At 53.4% G+C, this 17,940-nt stretch overlaps 3 protein-coding genes and 1 non-coding gene across 4 annotated transcripts; 1 reads left to right on the top strand and 3 right to left on the bottom strand.

The window, feature by feature from the left end:
* Window positions 1–572: 572 nt before the first annotated feature.
* Window positions 573–3,716, bottom strand: BP01DRAFT_288362 (ATP-binding protein; the record flags this gene model as incomplete). Its single annotated transcript, XM_025571533.1, has 3 exons — window positions 573–731; window positions 815–2,715; window positions 2,798–3,716. 3 exons carry the CDS (start codon window positions 3,714–3,716, stop codon window positions 573–575), a joined length of 2,979 nt encoding a protein of 992 aa, XP_025434871.1.
* Window positions 3,717–5,197: 1,481 nt separating this feature from the next.
* BP01DRAFT_353189 (uncharacterized protein) lies at window positions 5,198–6,657 on the top strand. Its single transcript, XM_025574116.1, has one exon. The coding sequence runs from the start codon at window positions 5,562–5,564 to the stop codon at window positions 6,255–6,257; it is 696 nt and encodes a 231-aa protein (XP_025434870.1). The 5' UTR covers window positions 5,198–5,561; the 3' UTR covers window positions 6,258–6,657.
* Window positions 6,658–7,165: 508 nt separating this feature from the next.
* Window positions 7,166–17,684, bottom strand: BP01DRAFT_288445 (HbrB-domain-containing protein; the record flags this gene model as incomplete). The annotated part of the gene is made up of 13 exons (XM_025571536.1): window positions 7,166–7,984; window positions 8,042–10,002; window positions 10,516–10,520; window positions 10,584–10,736; window positions 10,867–11,110; window positions 11,298–11,758; window positions 11,815–11,923; window positions 11,988–14,255; window positions 14,376–14,676; window positions 15,372–15,381; window positions 16,309–16,949; window positions 17,000–17,586; window positions 17,639–17,684. 13 exons carry the CDS (start codon window positions 17,682–17,684, stop codon window positions 7,166–7,168), a joined length of 7,605 nt encoding a protein of 2,534 aa, XP_025434869.1.
* Window positions 15,718–15,790, bottom strand: BP01DRAFT_t35. The gene has a single exon. It is a non-coding gene; the product is annotated as a tRNA-Phe (tRNA).
* Window positions 17,685–17,940: the final 256 nt, after the last annotated feature.

Below are 17,940 nucleotides of genomic sequence, written 5' to 3'. Positions count from 1 at the left end.
GGAAAACAGAAGCCCTCAAAGCCCCCCAAAGCCAAACCTATCAAGGACAAAAGAAAAGAAGAGAAAAACCATTCCGTGTAACAACGCATGCGCTCGCCGGAAGGGATATATCCCACAGAGACAGAGAGAGATAGAGAGATGGAAAAGGGTCGAGAAAGCTGCCATACTTGGATAATCAACGCCCGAAAACTTGTGCTTTCCCTTCTTCTTTATCTTGATCTGATCTTGATTCTCATTGTTCAACTTTGGAAGAAAGCATGGCGGGTTAAGGATGTCTGCGCAGCACTGGATTATGCGGAAAGGGGTTGCAAAAAAAAAATTATTGCAGAGATCTGAGTGGGGATGTTTGGTGAAGTACCTTTCAGGGAAGGAAAAGAAGTCAAAAAAAGAAAGCGGGGGAAGGGTTTGAGAGAAGACAAGGGAAACTGTGTGGTTGTGTTGCGCGTGGGTGTGCGGTGTTCTTTTGGAAAAGCGTAGAGTTTATTGTAAATCTTTCGTCCATATTTGAAAAAAAAAAAAAAAAAAAAAAAACTCTGCTTGAAACACCGTGTCTAGTAAAGTCCGGTTTGACCTTAGGTATAGCTTCGCATGGCGTCGAGGTATCCCGTTCCGCCACGGAGGTCGTGGTCAAAGGTCTCGGCCACGGCCAGGACGCGTTTGATGTGCTCCATTGACAAGGGTGTCTGCTCGTTGACGGCTAGGGCTTGCGCTGTGCGGACGGAGTTCTTGATCTAGATAGGGGAGAGAGAGGAATCGAACATTAGTCTATGCACTTACTTGTAGAGGGGAGGGAAGGGTGGGTGGGTAACTTTACCTGACGGCCGTTCAGGTTGTGACGGGCAAGGAGATCAAAGTCCTTATCGGTGAATGTCGCAGTCTGCACCCCCTCCATGGCCTGGACTTTCTCCAGGAACATCTTCCAAACGCTACGCTTGGCCTTGGTAGTGAGGTCGCCGTAGCGGAGCGCGACGTGGATGCGGGATTGGAAAGCATCGTCGAAGGTTTCGACGCGGTTGGTCGTCAGGAACAGAATGCCTTGGAAGTACTCCAGGAGCCGGAGGAAGATGCTGACCAGGGCATTGCGGTGGATGTCCTGGATGGTCCGCTTCTCCAAGAAGATATCAGCCTCGTCAAGCAGGAGCACCGCGCCCCATGAATGCGCGATGTCCAAGATCTTGTTAAGCTCGGCTTCGAGCGTGCGCGAGTCGGTCCCCAATTCTCCCGCGCTGACCATGTACAAGGGACGCTTGAGCAGTTCGGCAATACCTTCGGCTGTGAGGGTCTTGCCTGTGCCTGGAGGGCCGTGGAGGACGGCAACCAGTCCCTTGCCTTTGCCTTGTATCACGTCATCGATGTTCTGCGCAGCCCGGAAGGTGTGAGACTCGACCAGCGCCTTCACAATCGACTTTTGGTTGTCGGGGAGCACAAGAGAGCTGAAAGCGTCCTCGTTCCATTCGATCTCGCTGATGCCGGAGATGCTGAACTCCAGCCACAGCTTCTCGCTGAAGGCAAACCCCAAGACAACGGGGCTGGCGATCAGCAGCTCCTCCTCGGTGAACTCCCGCTCCGAGGGGTCTTCCACTTCGTCTATCTCCTCCTTTTGCACCTCGTTGCCGTTCTCATCCAGTTCCACTTCGACCACGTGCGGTTTGCCCTCCTTGTCCCGAACCACCTTGTAGCGTATCTTGGGCGTGTGCGAGTCCCGCGATAGCCCGCAGCCCTGATCCGAATCCGACTCCGAGCCACCGCAGCAGCAGCCATCATCACTTCCGTCCTCGTCCGACCCGTCCAGGTAATCCGGATCCTTGGGTCGGACGGTGCTGATGGGGTAGTTGGGGTTGATGCGACGATGGATGGCCGGATCGATCATGACCCGCCCGTTGATATTGACCTTGATGACCGAGCGCTTCTTTTTGTAAAAGCCCATGCCTTTGTGGAAGCGGTAGTTCATACCACGCAGTGCCACGAACTTCTTACCGCGCTCAATCAATTTGATCTTAATGGCCTCCGCCTCCCGGTGATATTTCAGCGGATAGCAACTGAGACTGGTAATCTTCCGAGCGCCCTTGAAGGATTCGACGTCGGCGGCCATCGTGCCCATCCCGAACGATTTTCCATCATATTCCAAGTAGCGGCCTTCAATGCTGTACCATTGACCCTTCATGAAGGAGGATTCCTTGGTAGCATACTCGATCTTGAAGGCACGAGGCTCATCGACGTTTCCGTAAGTCGACGAATAAGCAATTGTGTTGGGCTTGAAGATAGCCCACAACAGGTCGAAGGTGATCATGTTGGCATCGAGGAGCGGATATAGGGTCTTCTTCGTTTCCGCATAGTCGGTGTCGAGGTACTTGATGAGCACCTTGAGATGAGTGGCCTTGAGCTGGGCGGCTTTGCGGGCCTTCTTCTTCTTTTCCGTCTTAGCCAGCTGTCGGAGTTCACGCATGTACTGCCGTGTCTCCTCCAGGTACAAAAACAGCATGTTGGGATCCACGACTGCCGTTTCCTGTACCAGGCTGACACCCTTGACCCCATCCATGACCTTGGCCAGCGCGTCGCGGATGTACTTGCTTTTGAGGTCCACCACCGTCTCCGTATATTTGTTGTCCCAGTCGAACTTGCGACGGACGGTGAAAAGGTATTGGTCCCACTCGTTGGCTCCAGGATCATCGACCGTCTCAGTCAGTTTGTAGTTATGGATCGTATTGTCCCATACTATCATACCCAGGGAGTTAGCAAACAATGCCATGAATACCAGGCTGCCGAATATGCGTTAGTATAGAGGACAGGTACTTACATTGATCCACTCGCTTGAAAGCCATCTTGGACGCCGCCTTCTTTCGACTCTTGGATTTTTGCGAGGAACCCTTGGACCCGTCTCCGTCCGTGGAGCCCCGCTTGCTGCGCCCTTTGTTGCGACGGCCGTCCGCCAGCTTCAGTCGCAAGGCGGCCAGCTTCTGCTTCGCCAGCAGCAAAGCCAGTTCATCCGAACCAGCATCCTCCTTGTCGTCCTGCTGGTCCTCGGACGAGTCGTCCTTGGAGCGACTCTTCTTGGAGGACCGCTTTGCCTTGAGCTTAGCAACCAGCTTCTTCAGGGTCTTCTCATCGAGGTCGGAGTCCGTATCATCCGCATCCTCGGAGGAGGAATCCGACGAAGAGGCAGACTGGTGGCGGGAGCGAGTTTTCTTCTTGCGGCCGCCGCTCTTCAGCGCTTTCTTGGCTCGGGCCTTGCCGCGCTTACGACGATGCTTGCGATCTTCCTCGGACTCGTCTGACGAGGAGGAGCTGTCGGCGGAGGAGGAGGAGGCATCTTTGTCGGCGGAAGAATCATGGTTGGTGGAGTCCGAGTCGTGGTTGCTGTCGGCGTCTGGACCGGAGGAGCTGTCGTCACTGGGGGTGACGATGGAGGAGGTCTTGGTGGAGCGACGGGGCTTTTTCTTGGAGTCGGGGGTGGGGTGTTTGGCACAGACCGTCGTCGCTTTTTTGGCGGCGGGTTCGGGGGCGGGGACGGGCGGCTTAGCCTCTGGTTTACCCGCATTTGTCTCCGCAACAGGCGGGTCACATTCCAGCTTGTTGTTGGCAGTAGCCGAAGAGCTGGGAGTAGAAGCAGTGGTGTTATTAGTGGAGGTATCAAGAGACGAATGATGATGATGTTGTTGTTGTTGATGATGTGGATGGCTATTGCTGGTAGAAGCACTGCCGGTATTGTCGGCCATGATGAGGAGGACGATTTTCAACTGGGAGTCTTTCTGTCGGATCTATACTATTGGTGTCACTGGTAGGAGCTGACAAGACAGCTGCAATGAGTACTAGTAAATCAGGAAAAGTAAGAGGATGGGAAACTTTGTAGAAAGGAGATGTTAGGAAGAAGGAAAGAGAAGAGAGAGAAGAGAGGGAAGAGCGAGAGAATGAGAGGATGGAGAAAAGCAAAGCAGCAGCATGAAGCTGACCAGAGCACAAACAACTGGGCGGTTGATGCCTAAGAAAAAGCGCCTTGCGTGCAGAGAGGGTGAGCTGGAATTCCACCCCGTTCTGGCGGTGTGCACCTCGTGGATTTACAGAGAAAGAAAAAGGTGAGGCGGACCTGGCAATTTAGAGGGTTTTTTTCTCTTTCACGAAACGAAGACTGTCATCAAAAGAGCAAGCAAGATAGAAGAAAATCATGACCAGGATCATAGAGTAGGAGAAGAATCTATCTATAACTCATAATAACTTCCAGCAGCTTCGTGGGACAGACAACAGCAAGGCTGGCTGGCGGGACAGGCAGTCAGCAAAGTCAAACCACAGGCAGCATCATCCAGGATGATTTGTTTGGGATTGAGTCAGACGGTGAAATCATCATGGGCGGAGGCTACTCCTGCAGTGTACCGTGCCAGTCTGCAGTCCGTGCAGCGCTTGGAAGCTGCAGGCGAGACCCCGAGGATCTCCAAGGAAAAACAATCCTATCTGACAGTAACCTGGTTCTGGTGGATCTAGAGCTGAACTGAGCTGCGTAGCAGTCAAGCACTCACGCACTCACACACTCACGCACTCACAGTCCCAGTAGTGAAAGAAGTTATGAAGAAAGCTAGTCAGCATAACCGTTTCATTGCTCATTGCATAAGCCGATGGCCAAGAGCCCTAACATGTTGAAGCAGTTTCCGTTGACTTAACTGCGCAAGACGACTGTAGGGGGCAAAATATTGCAGCAGCTTTTCTTATGTGGGTGCCAGACGTGATATCGGCAGATCATTAGTAGGTAGACTGCTTTGATTCCACTTTAATTGTTGACTGGCTTCTACCATGAAGCATGCTTGTTTCCCCTCATTTACTAGTGGTACCATCTAGAATTGCAGTCGACATATGACCTGCTGTTGAATGAGTATAGAGATCAGATAATTTCGACGTCAACCACCACCTAATCTTGTCTTGGAGGAAGAAGTATAGGAGCTTGAGACCAATATCGAGTCCTTCAAGTTCAGACTACCAACCATGTAGATATCCGTGATTATATCGAAACCAAACGCTCATGATCTGCAACATCTCCGTAAATTCACCGTAGGCTGTGAATTCACCGTAGGCCCTACATCAGTGACTAACACAGCATACTTAGCTCCTTGCAATCTCTGCTTGGGTCAGCACAACCGATGAAGAGATCATGGCGTCACGAGGCAGTTCTAGCGCGATAAGTTCAACTCACACCAAGTGAATACTATTTCTCGTCTTTCACTATATGCGGAGTAGTCTGGTATAAAAGTATCAACTCCATGGTGCCATTGCCTTCCTCTATCCTATGACCCAGAATCCTTCATCTCTTCCTCCATTTCCTCTCAAAGGGATCCTCAAACCCCCAAGTCCCCAAAGCTTCGAGTCTAACACGAACATACAAACAACCATGGAACAGGCAGACGCTGCCATGTCTGATTCAGCGGCCTACACTCCGCCACCGTCGGGCTTCATCTCTGTCAACAGCAAGAGTGCATCTGTAAGTTCTCTGCATTTTTCCGGAAGTCCATGTCTCTTGATCATGATGATATCTCAACCGGAGCGTGGATCAAGCATTTCTGAGCACCTACTGAGGTATGTCACAGACTCCGCGCAAGCGTTCCGCGCAACTTTCCACCGAGTCTAGTTCCCCCTCTCCCATCTCTTCACCCAAGAGGGCAAAGACCAGGTCCGGCGGTGCCGACGATGCAGACACCGAGACAGGCACTGAGATGAAATCTGAGACCGAGACCGGCGGCGCGGGCAGTAGCAGCGGCACCACAACTTCCCCTGATTTGAAGACTACAACCCAGAGTCGCACCACCAAGGCGAAGCCCCAGCCCAAGGCTCAAGGCCCATCCAAGACTGGCAAAGCCATAGCAACCAGAGAGCAGGTCTCCGAACCATCTTCTGAAGACGAGGAGGACGAACCACCCTCGGAATCCGAAACCCCCAAAGCAAAGCTCAAGCCCAGGATCATCTTCACCCCCAAGAAGCAGCAGCAGACAGCGATCGGCAAAGCGAAATCCACCGCAGCAGGCACGCCTGGCAAGTCCCCGAAGACCAAGCTAGACCCCATCCCCACCACCCTGGCCAGTGTCTCCGCCCCGGATCGCCTCATCCTCATGATGCGCGACGACAAGAACAGCAAATGGACCGACATCAATGCCGCCTGGAAGAAGCAGACGGGTCTGACCGTCGGGCAGTCGACCCTGCGCATGAGATATAACGCCATGAAAGCGAACTTTTCGGCTTCCGCTCTGGCCAAAGAAGACGTAGGTCATGTCCTGTAGCCAACCTCAGGGTGGAACCAGGATACTGTAGGCAGACCAGGCTAACGCATACCCTGACAGGAAGAAGCTTTTCTGCGCGCCAAAGAGTTCGTCGAAGCCAAGTTCGTGCAGGACAAATGGCGTCTCATCGCGGACCACATGGAAGCTGCCGACGGCAAGAAGTTCCTGGCCGCAACTTTGGCGAAGAAATGGAAGGAGATCGAGAAACAGAACCGCAGTCGCCCGGCGGGTGCTTCGTCGGCCAATACCTCGTCGACCGCTGCTACTTCTGTGGGTGGTCGTGCTAAGCGCGCTAAAGGGAAAATGTCGTCCTCATCCTCCTCGTACTTAGAAGAAGTGTTGATTGATGATGGCAATGCTGATGATGAGGATGAATGCGAAGACGAAAGTGAAGAGGAATGAGGCTGGCGTGGTGTGAACGGAGTGAGGTGACATCTTGACTTAGTACTTGCTCAGATGACTTTCCAAGAGTGTCCGGAATGCCTTCCGCATTCACTGCTCGTAATGATGAGAGCCAAGAATTGGGATCAGTTTTAGTGATTTTTCTTCGAGGGACCGTCTCCTTATGCACCCTACAGGGTATGGACTGTACATTAGACGATCACCTTCTAGTATCATACTAGCTATTTTCCTTGTTTCATCTACAAAGACAACACAATCAATGCAAGCAAGTCATACTTTGGCCTACCTACCTCCTATCTCTAAGCTAACCACACCATATAGAACCCATCAGTCATCGAACTTGAAAGAAGAACTAAACCCCCAACGAAGAAGAACTACCAGCTGCCTGATCCCCGGGACCAAAAACACCCACCATGCCGAACCGCATCACACGCGAAAACCAGTAAAAAAGAAAAAATCAAGGGAGGTATCAGACAAGATTTTGTACCAGACAAAAAGGGGAAGGCTCAGAAACTCATCATCTCCAGACGCCCATCATGCAGCCGCCCATCGAGATCTCCATGACCATGACCATGACCATGACCAAGGCTATGACCGGCCAGGTCTTTCATATATTCATCACTGTCGGCCCGCGCCACGATCGCCGGCCGAATCTTGGTGCCCACAAAGCCGCGTCGGTCGCGGCCGGTGCGGCCCCGTCCCAGCCAGTTGTGCTTCAGATCCTTGCCGAGCGCCTCGACCTGCTCCTGGGCCTTGTCGCCCGTCTGCACGCTGGCCAGGACGCTGACACACTGTAACATGCGGCCAACCGTCTCGGTGATAATGTGCGAGGTGTCGGCTGTGTTGGGGCGGTGGATAATGCTGGGGCGCTGGGGAGGCGAGGAGAGGGACTGAAAAATCAGCTGGTCGGGGTTGGAGGTGTTGGAGGCAGCGCGGCTGCGACTGTTGTTGCTGCTGCTGTTGTGGTGGCCGCTCAACGAGTCCGAAGAATAACTTCCAGATTGCGCGTTCAGAAGTGTTGAGGATTGCGAGCTGTAGCTGCCGACCCCGTCAAGCGAGGCTGCGGTCGGGGGCCGGCCGCCACTGGTGGAACTACTCTTGGTGGTGACGCTGAGTGCCGCCGTGCCTAGCTTTATACTGTCGAGACTCAGGCGTGAGAATGTTGACTTGAGACTTTCATAGCGACCCAGGACGATTCTGTCGCGGAAGGCCACCAAAACCAGATTTCGCACGTCCAGCTCGCAGCCGGGGTGCTCAGCATTCCGGGCAGCACCCCAGAACTCAGGGGGCTCTCGTCGATTCAAAACAGACCCGCAGCCCTTGATCTCGAGATCGAGTGGCAGGAATACGGCCTGGATGAAGGGCAGGATTGTGCCAAACACGAGCATCCACACCTGTACGAGGTGAGGAACCAGCTTCTCATCCGGAACCCCATTCAAGGTATGGTTCAGCGAGGCGAACCCGGTCTCTAGCAGCTCTCTTAGATCATCAACCACCGCCGCGGGAGTGCGCTTTTGAATACAACGCTGAATGTGGACCAGCACCAACTTGTTGAGATCCTCAATCGCGATGCGCACGTCCTCCCCGTCGAAGATCACCATCATCTTCGCTTTCAAGAAGTCCCAGGCATCTTCCGGCGTCATATTGTTCAGACCAAACCCTTGCAGAGTCTCCCGCAGCGCAGCCTCGGCCACAAAGCCGGAAGAGCTGCCCAGAGACGAGGGCCCGGGGAAAACGGCCGGCGACCCTCCCGGTCCCGCCGAACTAGCGGCCCATTCCATCTGCTCTGACTCGGCCTGTGCCTGCGCTTGCGCCTGCGCCTGTGCTTGCGCTTTTTCTTCTTTCTTCTTCTCGCGAAGACCATGCAACAAATCCAGACCACTAACCGACTTGCCGAACGTTGTGCTGGTCGCCCCCGGCGATGCAGGGGTAAACGAGTACAAGGACTGCGGCGCATTCGGATCCGACGGCTTGGAGTTGCTAGACGCGGACGACAGAGGCAGATTATAGTGATCGTCGCGATCCTTCAGCTTCAGCTTCTGGCGCGACAGGAAATGGTGTTTGTGTTTCTCCTTCTCCTTTTCTTTCTCACTCCCCGTCGGCTTATCGGCCGGCACCACGGTGGTCGCAGACGCATTCGACAAGTTATACATGGAGGAGTTGTTTGAGGGGAAGGTATCCGCCAAGCTGGTGGTCGAAGCGCTGACGATCCGGGATAGCCCCCCACTGGGAAACCCCATCTTGCTCGGCGAAGGCAATCCCTTCTCCTTTCCCGCTCCATCCTTGTCTCGACTGATGCCGATGTGCTTGGGTTTCGAGAAAAGTTTCATCTTGGACTTCTCGCCCTTGTGTTTGTGTTCGCGCTCCTGGGGGATCTCGAGCCCGGGAGGCTGAAGCCCTGGGTTTCGGGGGAATACCACGTTGGCAGCTGTCGTGGCAGCATGGGCATGTCCGGCGGCGGTGCTGCTGCCATTTGCGTAGGATTGCTGCCCGGCTGAGGCGCCAGTCGCGCTGGCTGAACTAGAACCGGGGGGTGCGAAGGTTGGGGGTGGGGGAGGCGGGGGAGGGGGCGAGATGCTTCCGCCGCGTCGGGAATGAGAACCGTCGTCAGAGACCCCTCGCAAAGTCGCGGGTCTTTTCACGGAGAGTTGAGAGTTGCTTGTTTGCTGGTGTTGTTGATGTGGGTGTTGCTGGTGCTGGTGGTGGTGTTGTTGTTGTTGTTGCTGTTGCTGTTGCTGTTGCTGTTGTTGCTGCTGCTGCTGCTGCTGTTGAAGCATGGCCGTCTGCGCAGCAATACGAGAAGCTGACAAAGAGGCCTCGGTCGAAGAAGCGGTAGGAAGCGACGGTTCAAAGAAACCCTGGGAGTGGTGACGAGAGCGTCGCTGCAGCTCAGCCGGGACGACCCGTCCCGAAGGCTTTCGGCTCAAGATCTCATTATGCGGCATGAAGGAGACGGGGGATCGCCCAGACGAGGTCGTGGTGGTGGTATTGAATGTAGTGGTAGACGCGGAGGTCAGATTGGCGGTGTTGAGGGAGGAGATACGCGGTGGCCGCGGCGAGGCAGTGCTTCCAGGCGCAGGTGCAGGCGGCACAGGCACGGCAGCAGTGGTAGTAGTTGATCGCTGAGGCGAGATGGTGGTCACATTGGAGGTAATCGACGAGGCATCACTTCCAGAGGAGCCAGGACGGTGGTAGAAGGTATAGGATTCGTCAAAGGAACGGCGAGGAAGAGGGGGAATTGGAGGGGGAGGACTCTGTGAAGTTGGCGGAGGGATTGGAGACCGCGAGGCACCGCGTTCTGGCGAAACCGGCGAGCGCAACATCGTTGAGGGAATGAGGGGGACTTAATTTAATCCATTTAACCCATGGTCTGATCGGGGTCAACAAGGAAATGAAGTAGTTTGCTGTAGGTCAGTGATCAAGTAATTACAACCGAATTGGTTTCTTGCCCTGGAGTAAAAAAGATCTGCAACCATCTGAAGCAAAAGAACCATTGAATGATTCATTGATTTTTGGATCTGTCGATCTCCTCCTGATTGAACCCTCCCTCCCTCCCTTCCTTTTCCCACCCACTCACCCCACCATTCAATTCCACCATTCCATTCCGCTTTTTCTTATTCTCGTACTTTGTAAAACGAAATCCCATTCACCACCAAAATCTTCCAATCCCCCTTTCCCTCCTTCAAATTTCAAACACGACCTGCATTTACTTGTTTGACTTTCTCTCTCCTTCTTCCTTGAACTTTGAAACCTCATTCACCCACCAAGATTCCATCATGTCGACGACAACGCCCACCCAGCTCCACGCTGTCTACACCTCCCCCCAACAATCCCACACTTTCCAGCAACCCATCACATCGCCTCTCCCCTCCTCTGACAGCAACATCCAGGCCAAGGTAGCCTACCTCGCCGAACTCCGGAAACTGGTCCCCGTCCTTCAGAACGAGATCAACGTCTTCCTGACTGAGAAGATGGAAGAGGACAAGCAGGCCGCCGACGCGCAGGGTCGCCAACTGTCTGAAAAGGAAGCCAAGGAGGAAGCGAACTACGGCGAGGAGGTTGTGGACGAAGATGATGCTTGAAGAGACATCCACCACAGGACCAGTCAGTCATCCATTTGACAGGTCTTTTGGCGCCCAAGGAAGATACTTCTCCTTCCGCGCTGCGGCGCATGTTCGGCGCCCCCGCCCCTCCAACAAAGCCAGACTACGCGAAAATAGGGGGTGGGGGGGCAATGGGGGCATGCATTGATATATTCTGGCTATGATATGAAGATGAGTAAACATGAAAGAGATCGCTATCCCCGGGTATCATCGTGCAGGAAGCGTCCGCCCACTCCAAATGACAAATCTGTGCAACATGAGATCGAATAGGAAACTCGAAGACAAAACAAGAAAAGAAGAAACAAGTCAAAGCCAAACAACGAAGAGATGGAACGCACAGAAAAAGAGCTATGATACCACATGACAAGACAAAAGACATACTTCTATTTACATCGATGACCCCAATCACGAAAGAGCACGCTTGCGATTGGCGCAGCCGAGATGGACGACGGTATTGCTGCGAGAAGTCAGCGACTAACTTTCCTCCCATCGCGCAGGTGGGAAGTAACTCACTCTGGGTACACATTGATCACACTGCCGCCGATCCGCTTGTGACAGATCCCGCAGACCCTCTCTTCGGTGATGGTGACATGTCTGGATCTCGATGACTTGGGATCCGTCCCTTCACCCACCAGTAATTGGGCTTGGGTTTTGATGTTCTCGGCTTTCTGCAGGCTGGCCACGATCCGACTTTCGTTGAGCATCGAGTTGGCGGCCCGCATGCGACCCTTAAAGTAGAAGTCCAGCTCCTTTACAGGAAGGGACTCTGGGATCAGATCCAGCGCGGCACCAGGGGGCAGGCGAGATCCGTGTTTGGCCAGCACCTCGAGCGCTGGCCCATAGCGTGGCTTGTATCCGTGTGGTGGAGTCAGGTAGAGCGATAATAGAGTCAAATAAATCGATGGCTTGTCTTCTTCGTAAGCCAGCAAAGCCACACAAGGCCCGCCTTCTTCATTAGAAGCGATATCGTCCTGCTTATGGAGATGATTGCAGTATCTGTGCTGAAGTTAGCCATGGAAAAAGGGTTACTTCCTCTCTCGGTGCTAACATACTCTTCAGCTTTAGCATAGTCCTCCAGCTTGAACACGTAGATTTCCAGCGCCTGCTTATGTTGTCCCATTTTACTGAACACGATTGCTCGCGCTTCGAAGAACTCGGGATCTAAAAATGGCAGGTCAGCGGCCGGACAGAGCGATATAAGTATAGAACAATTCAAGTGGCATACCATCGCGGTCCAGACGGTCCAAAATCTTTGCCGGAGAATACTGTGTGCTCGACCTCAGCATGGTGAGGAATTTGGTCCGCCACGCGACATGCTCGTCCTCGCTGGCGAATTCCCATTCCTTGTTTCGGTATTTCTTCAAACGATCCAAGTAGAAATTGAGAAGTTGCTGGTGAAGATCCGGCGACATGTCGTTCAGCTCGCCGATGACATGTTCCAGGTATCGCACGGCCAGGTTAACATCGATCCGCCGGAGAAAGTCCAACACGCGATGCCGGGGCAGGGTCTCCGCATTCTCCGTGTCGGCCAGGAAGATCTCCATGCCCAGGTCAGGATCCTCGCGCAGCGGCCATTCCGCGAACTCGAGGATGAGGTCGATTTTGTCTGCGGGCATGTTCTGCAGGTAGACGACGGTCCGCTTGGGCCCGTGCAGCTGCGGAGCCGTCTCCTCCTCTTGCTCGGCCTGACCGAACCGTTGCAGCAGCTCCAGCGCCTGTCGATGCAGCTTCTTGCCGTACAGAAAGTCGATCAGATCGTTGTGTCGACCGGTCTCCTCGAGTCGCTCCATGACCACGTCTGGATCGCAGAAGTTCGCGATCCGGAAAAGCGATCCCGCCAGCGCGGGGATAGCATACATGTACGCGCGAAAGAGGGTAGTATCAACAAGTTTGGCTTTCTCTCGGATCTTCTCACCAAATTCGGGGTCCTGTGCATTCTTGGTTCTGACCTCGAGTAATTTCATCACGGAGTCGGTCAATTCATCTGTTGCCCCGTCGGCTGGCATATCAAATACCTTCAGAGAGCCGTCAGGGCTGAGGAAGCGCTGGAACCGCCGACGCACATCTGCCAGGTACCTCTGCAGCTCACGAACAGCCAGTTTGAGGTCGTTGCCTTGAAGAGCCTTGTCGGTCTTGGCCTCCTCCGTCATTCTTGTCCGGATACTGGCCGCATCGTTAAAATCCTCCGTCTTGGACCGCAGTAGCGACATGACCGAGGGAGCATGCGAGAGCGTCTTGGCTGTGGCTGCAACAGCAGCATTCGCAGTGTGATTGCCGTCGACCTGCTTTTGGTTATCGGGCGTTTTAGACGGGCTTTCGGTGGAGCTGTCTTCGGATTCTTCCGAATCCTCAAGGACCGATGATAGTTCCCCTGCCACGATCTTGGGATAGAGTCTTATCACCGTCTCCGGCGGCGCGGATATTTCCGTGAAGATGTCCATCGAATCTGCATATTTCCGCAGTCGAAACAGCCCCTCGGCTTTTTCGAGCTTGATCTCACGTAGTCGGCCTTGCTTGTCCCTCAGAAGAGCATCCTCGAGCATACTCGCCAGACTAATCGCCTCGTCCAGATAGCCCTTCTCCACCAGCGAGTCAATCTGGGTATCATAGCTCAGCGCCTCCATGCGCCAGATTGTACGTTCGCTCGCCACCAAGAAACCTTTGCCTGCATGGAATAAGCTGATCGTAGGCTGGGGAATGTGCAAGATATTGGCAGACGGCAGCGGAATCGACTGGAGCAACGACAGCGTCTCCGGGTTACGCACCTCCAGCACACCCTTGGACGCATCATGCAGCGCCAGGAGGAATGGATACGAATACCCGATATCGGCTGGGGCATGACTCCAAGGGATCTGACGCCTCCCTAGCGAGGCACCATCGATATCAATAAATTGCGTATTGATGTCCTTGGCCAACAAAACCTGACCCTCCGACAATCTCGTCGCCAGGGGCTTCGGAGCCGACCCTCCGATACCAATATAACTCATACTGGCGACCCCAACGCCAGTCAAGCGGCCAGTTTCCTGGCCCCCGAGCCCGCCGATACTCCCAGGGCCCACCAGATCCGTCACGCTGGCTTTCTCGATATCGATCATCACAAAGCTCGACGCCAGCCCAGCCACCAATCTCGTCCCCGAGACCCAGGTGAGCGTTTTGATCCCACTGACGAGAGTCATCTCCATGACCTCGGCTTCCACCTCCATATCCCTCCACACCCACAGCAAGATCTTGCGCTTCACCGCCACCGCCAGCCGCGACACAATGGACGGCACCCCGGTCTCGGGATCATTCACGATATTCGACGTCACCGCAAACGTCGACGCCCCCTTCGTGCGCGTCATTTGCTCCTGCAGCGCATACGTCTGCAGATCATGAATCGACACATATCCACCCGACAGCGAGACCAACAACTTCGCCTCCTTGATCAAGGCCAACTGCTCGACCTTGTACCGCGAGAACTTCTCCACCTCACGCAGAAGATCCGTTTGCTTCACTTTCGTAGTTGTTGCTGTTGCATTATTATGATTCGCATTCGTCTGATCCGCAGCACCTGCCGACGTATTATTCGTGGTACTGTTCGGATTCGCATTCTCCCTTTCACCACCACCACCACTACTATTGCTCGTCGTTATCGTCGGACCCTGAGAAGCACCAGCAGCCCCATTAACATTATTCCCCAGCGCACCATCATCACCGCCACCACCATCCCCCTTCGTACCATGAGGGCCATCTCGCAACCCTCCGTCGTCATCACCAGACTCCTTCTCCACCTCATTCACCCGATAGATCCGTAAACTGCCATTATTCAGCCCCACCAGAACGCGGTCCCCGTATGCGAGAACGGATTCGATGCGCGATCGGTCGCGCGGCTTGAACTCGACGAGCGGTCGAGCGGTGAAGGCGGATAACATGGTCTTGCCGCAACGTCCTCCTTCGCAACCCGTAGGGTTTTCGCGGGGAGGCCGGGGAAGAGGGTGTGAAGGTGTAAGGGACTTCTCGAGAGGTGGGAGATGTAGATTAATCGAACTTGATAGTTTAGCCTTTCTGGAGGCTTGCGACGTGAGTTGGTGGTTTCTGTCTAGGGTCGTTGGGGATAAGGGTTATGTTGCTGCGGGAGGGTGGATATGTCTCAACCTTATCCGGCTATACTATCTTTCTTTGGGGCTGGGAGGAGGTAGAGGCATGTCCGGTGTTGCGTATGAAATTCCTCGAAGGCCAGAGGAGAAAGCGAGGGGGAGTGGGATCAACGGGCCGAGGTCGTGGTTGCTGCCATGATACTGTATGTTGAGGTTTGGAAGTCGGAGGGCGGAGGTTGCAGGGCAGGCAAGTTTTGTATGTCCGGCAGAGAGAAAAGACAAGTAAAAGAAGCAAGTCCGCTGCCAGGCGAGACAGCAAGTACTTTTGTAGGTGGTAATGTACAGCGCAATGTATGTAAATTGAAAGGGATGGAGGTCGACTGAAGGTAGATATAACAAATGAAGTATGATAGTTAGCAGTAATTGTTGCTGCTGCTGCTGCTGCCCGGCCACAGTCCGGACCTGCCAAGCCCACTACGGTGAGCTACAGCTGCCATTGGATGAAAGCATGAAGACCATGTCTCGAAGTAAACGCACCTCTTACTATAGGTGCGATTGCAGCTGGTTGTGTGGGCGCACTTTTCCAATCAAATGGTAATTTGCCAATCTGGGGGATCGCTCATAGCAAGACATCACCGAGTCTAATGTTAATCACAAGTACGTAAGGTAGTCTGAATGATAGTCCAGATGTACTGTGGTTATTGATGTCTTCCGTCATTGGTGGCCTGAGGCTTCTCAGTAACTCACCGCTCACCGTTATCAATTTCTCTCTGCCGGGGTTTGGCCCACCATTGGCACAATAATCGGTCTGCATCCACACCACACCGAATTGACCCACCAGGCGAAGAGAGGAGAGGACAAGCAAAACAGAAAAAATGTTGGGGCAAGCCGGGCTTGAACCGGCCACCTCCAGATCTTCAGTCTGACGCGCTCCCAGATGCGCCATTGCCCCTGGTGGTTGAATGATGATGTTTATATTGACATTATGTTCCTAAATCATCATGAATGACATGCATTGTTGGTCAAATGGCTCACCGCCAAGGCTACACCTGAAGAACCATATACTGACTTACTTATTTACGGAATCGTCCTGATTGAACTTGTCTTTGCATTCCCTACAGCCATCCTACCTAAAAGCGCCATAACCTCGGGGTATACCACACACACGCGGATGTTGGATGCAATAAGAATCCACAAGGGTTGCAACCAATATACATAATAGGTGCAGACCCAACCTTATCTCAACTGATTCATAACCAGCGCCCCAAATCCTCCTGCGACCAGATCGAAGAGTAAACGAGGGAAAGAAAGATCATTATGCAACTGTACAATAAAAATGTTCGATTAGAACCGGCAGAAATCAATCAACCCAGGTGTGCCAACCAGCATGCATGTCTCAATAAGCGCCCGATATGTGCAGATGAAGAGTATGGTCTCGTTAATTCTATTTTGAGCCTTGCAAATGCTCACGCCTTGGTTTCCGTGCGGTATTCCTGGTGTTTTGCTGAGGTGCCCTTAGCGCGCCAGGTCGACACTGCAGGAATATCGGCCTTGAACCGTTGTTCTTCTGTGCCATATGCACGCGGGGTAAGTTTGATGAGCGTGTGGAGGGGGACCTCCATCCAAGGGCTCTGCTCTTGTGGTGTGTTGAGGAAGTAGGCGTATATGCAGCGCAATACAGCCTGGTGGGTCACGATAATCACATTCTCGCTGCGCTCCAACTCCATGATAATGGGTTCCAAACGAATAACCACGTCGCGATACGACTCTCCACCCCGATAGCGGTAGTTGTATTTGTCCTCATCACGGGCCGCGAAGTCCTCCGGGTATTTCTCAGCAATTTCCTCGTAGGTCAATCCGTCACAAACTCCGGAGTCGAGCTCATCTAAAGCCTTCCACTCCAGTTTCTCAAAACCAGTCTCCGCGGCTAGGTGCCGAGCCGTTTGAATTGTTCGTTTGAGCGTGGAGGTCCAGATCACAATCTTCGTGTTGGGAGGAACACCAGACTTCTTCAGTAGACCAGGTAAGGCTTTGGCATAAGCCTCACCGCGTTCAGAGATGTTGGAGTCACCTCCGATTTTCCCTGTTAGGTTATATTCCGACTCTCCATGCTAGAGGGCAATTAGCTGAAAGTCGTGATTGCAGGTATACTCAAACTTACGCGAGACAACCAGATCGAGCGAGGCTTGATATGGAGGTTCTGGATGTAATAGACTAGCCGACTGGACAGGTAGTCCTTGATCTGGTTAATGATGACAGTAGAACCAACGTTGATGAGTTTTACGTAGGTATAATTTTTCTCGCCATCGTCGATGGTCTCATAAACTTTCTCATAGTTGCGGATTCGCTCGCGGAAATCCCGAGCAGCAACTTCCGGGTCCTGCCCCTTGTAGTCTGGCGATGTCGTCTTGACCTCGAGGATATTGTTCATAATCAAATCCTCCTCGTCACATATCGACTCGACGTATAACGTCTCGATGTTAGCTTCTCGGCAGCGCTCATTGATCCAGCGGCGGCGCTCTTTCGTCGAGTTCGTCGCATCCAAGATCGCGACGAGACCCTTGCCAGCATCAAACCACTGAATCATATCTGTAATCGCAGCATCCGCTGCGGCACGGCGCATCTTCTCCCCTTCCTCGTTGTGGGGGTCGAAGAACGTGGCGTTGGGTTGCGGCGTGCCCTGTCGGCGATAGGTGCCGACATTGAACACACGAGCAGGAATACCGACCCAGGCGAGATATCTCATAGCTGGTCAAATTGTCAGTTTGTTCCTTGGCGAGGAGAATCCTTCTGAACCAACCTTTGCCAGCTATAAGACTTTTGCCCCTGGCTGGGAGGCCAACCATGACCACACAGATTTTCGACTCATCTGACTATCAATGCGCAAATAAGCCTCTAGGACAAGACAAGAGTAGAACGTAAATGACGCCATGTTTAAGAATTGTTTGACACGAGGAGCAGTAGTATGGTGGGTGGCGAGCTGTGTTAAGCCGCTGAAACTCAATATCATGTCCCAGCAGGCACCTCAAAAGGTACAAGTCCGCACCGCGACAAGAGCTGCAGTGCACTGGCCTCGTACCACAGACCACAGCTCAGACACGT

Source organism: Aspergillus saccharolyticus, assembly GCF_003184585.1.
Source record: "Aspergillus saccharolyticus JOP 1030-1 unplaced genomic scaffold BP01scaffold_3, whole genome shotgun sequence".
NCBI classification, from domain to species: Eukaryota; Fungi; Ascomycota; class Eurotiomycetes; order Eurotiales; family Aspergillaceae; genus Aspergillus; species Aspergillus saccharolyticus.
This window is presented reverse-complemented; position numbering and strand designations above follow the sequence as displayed.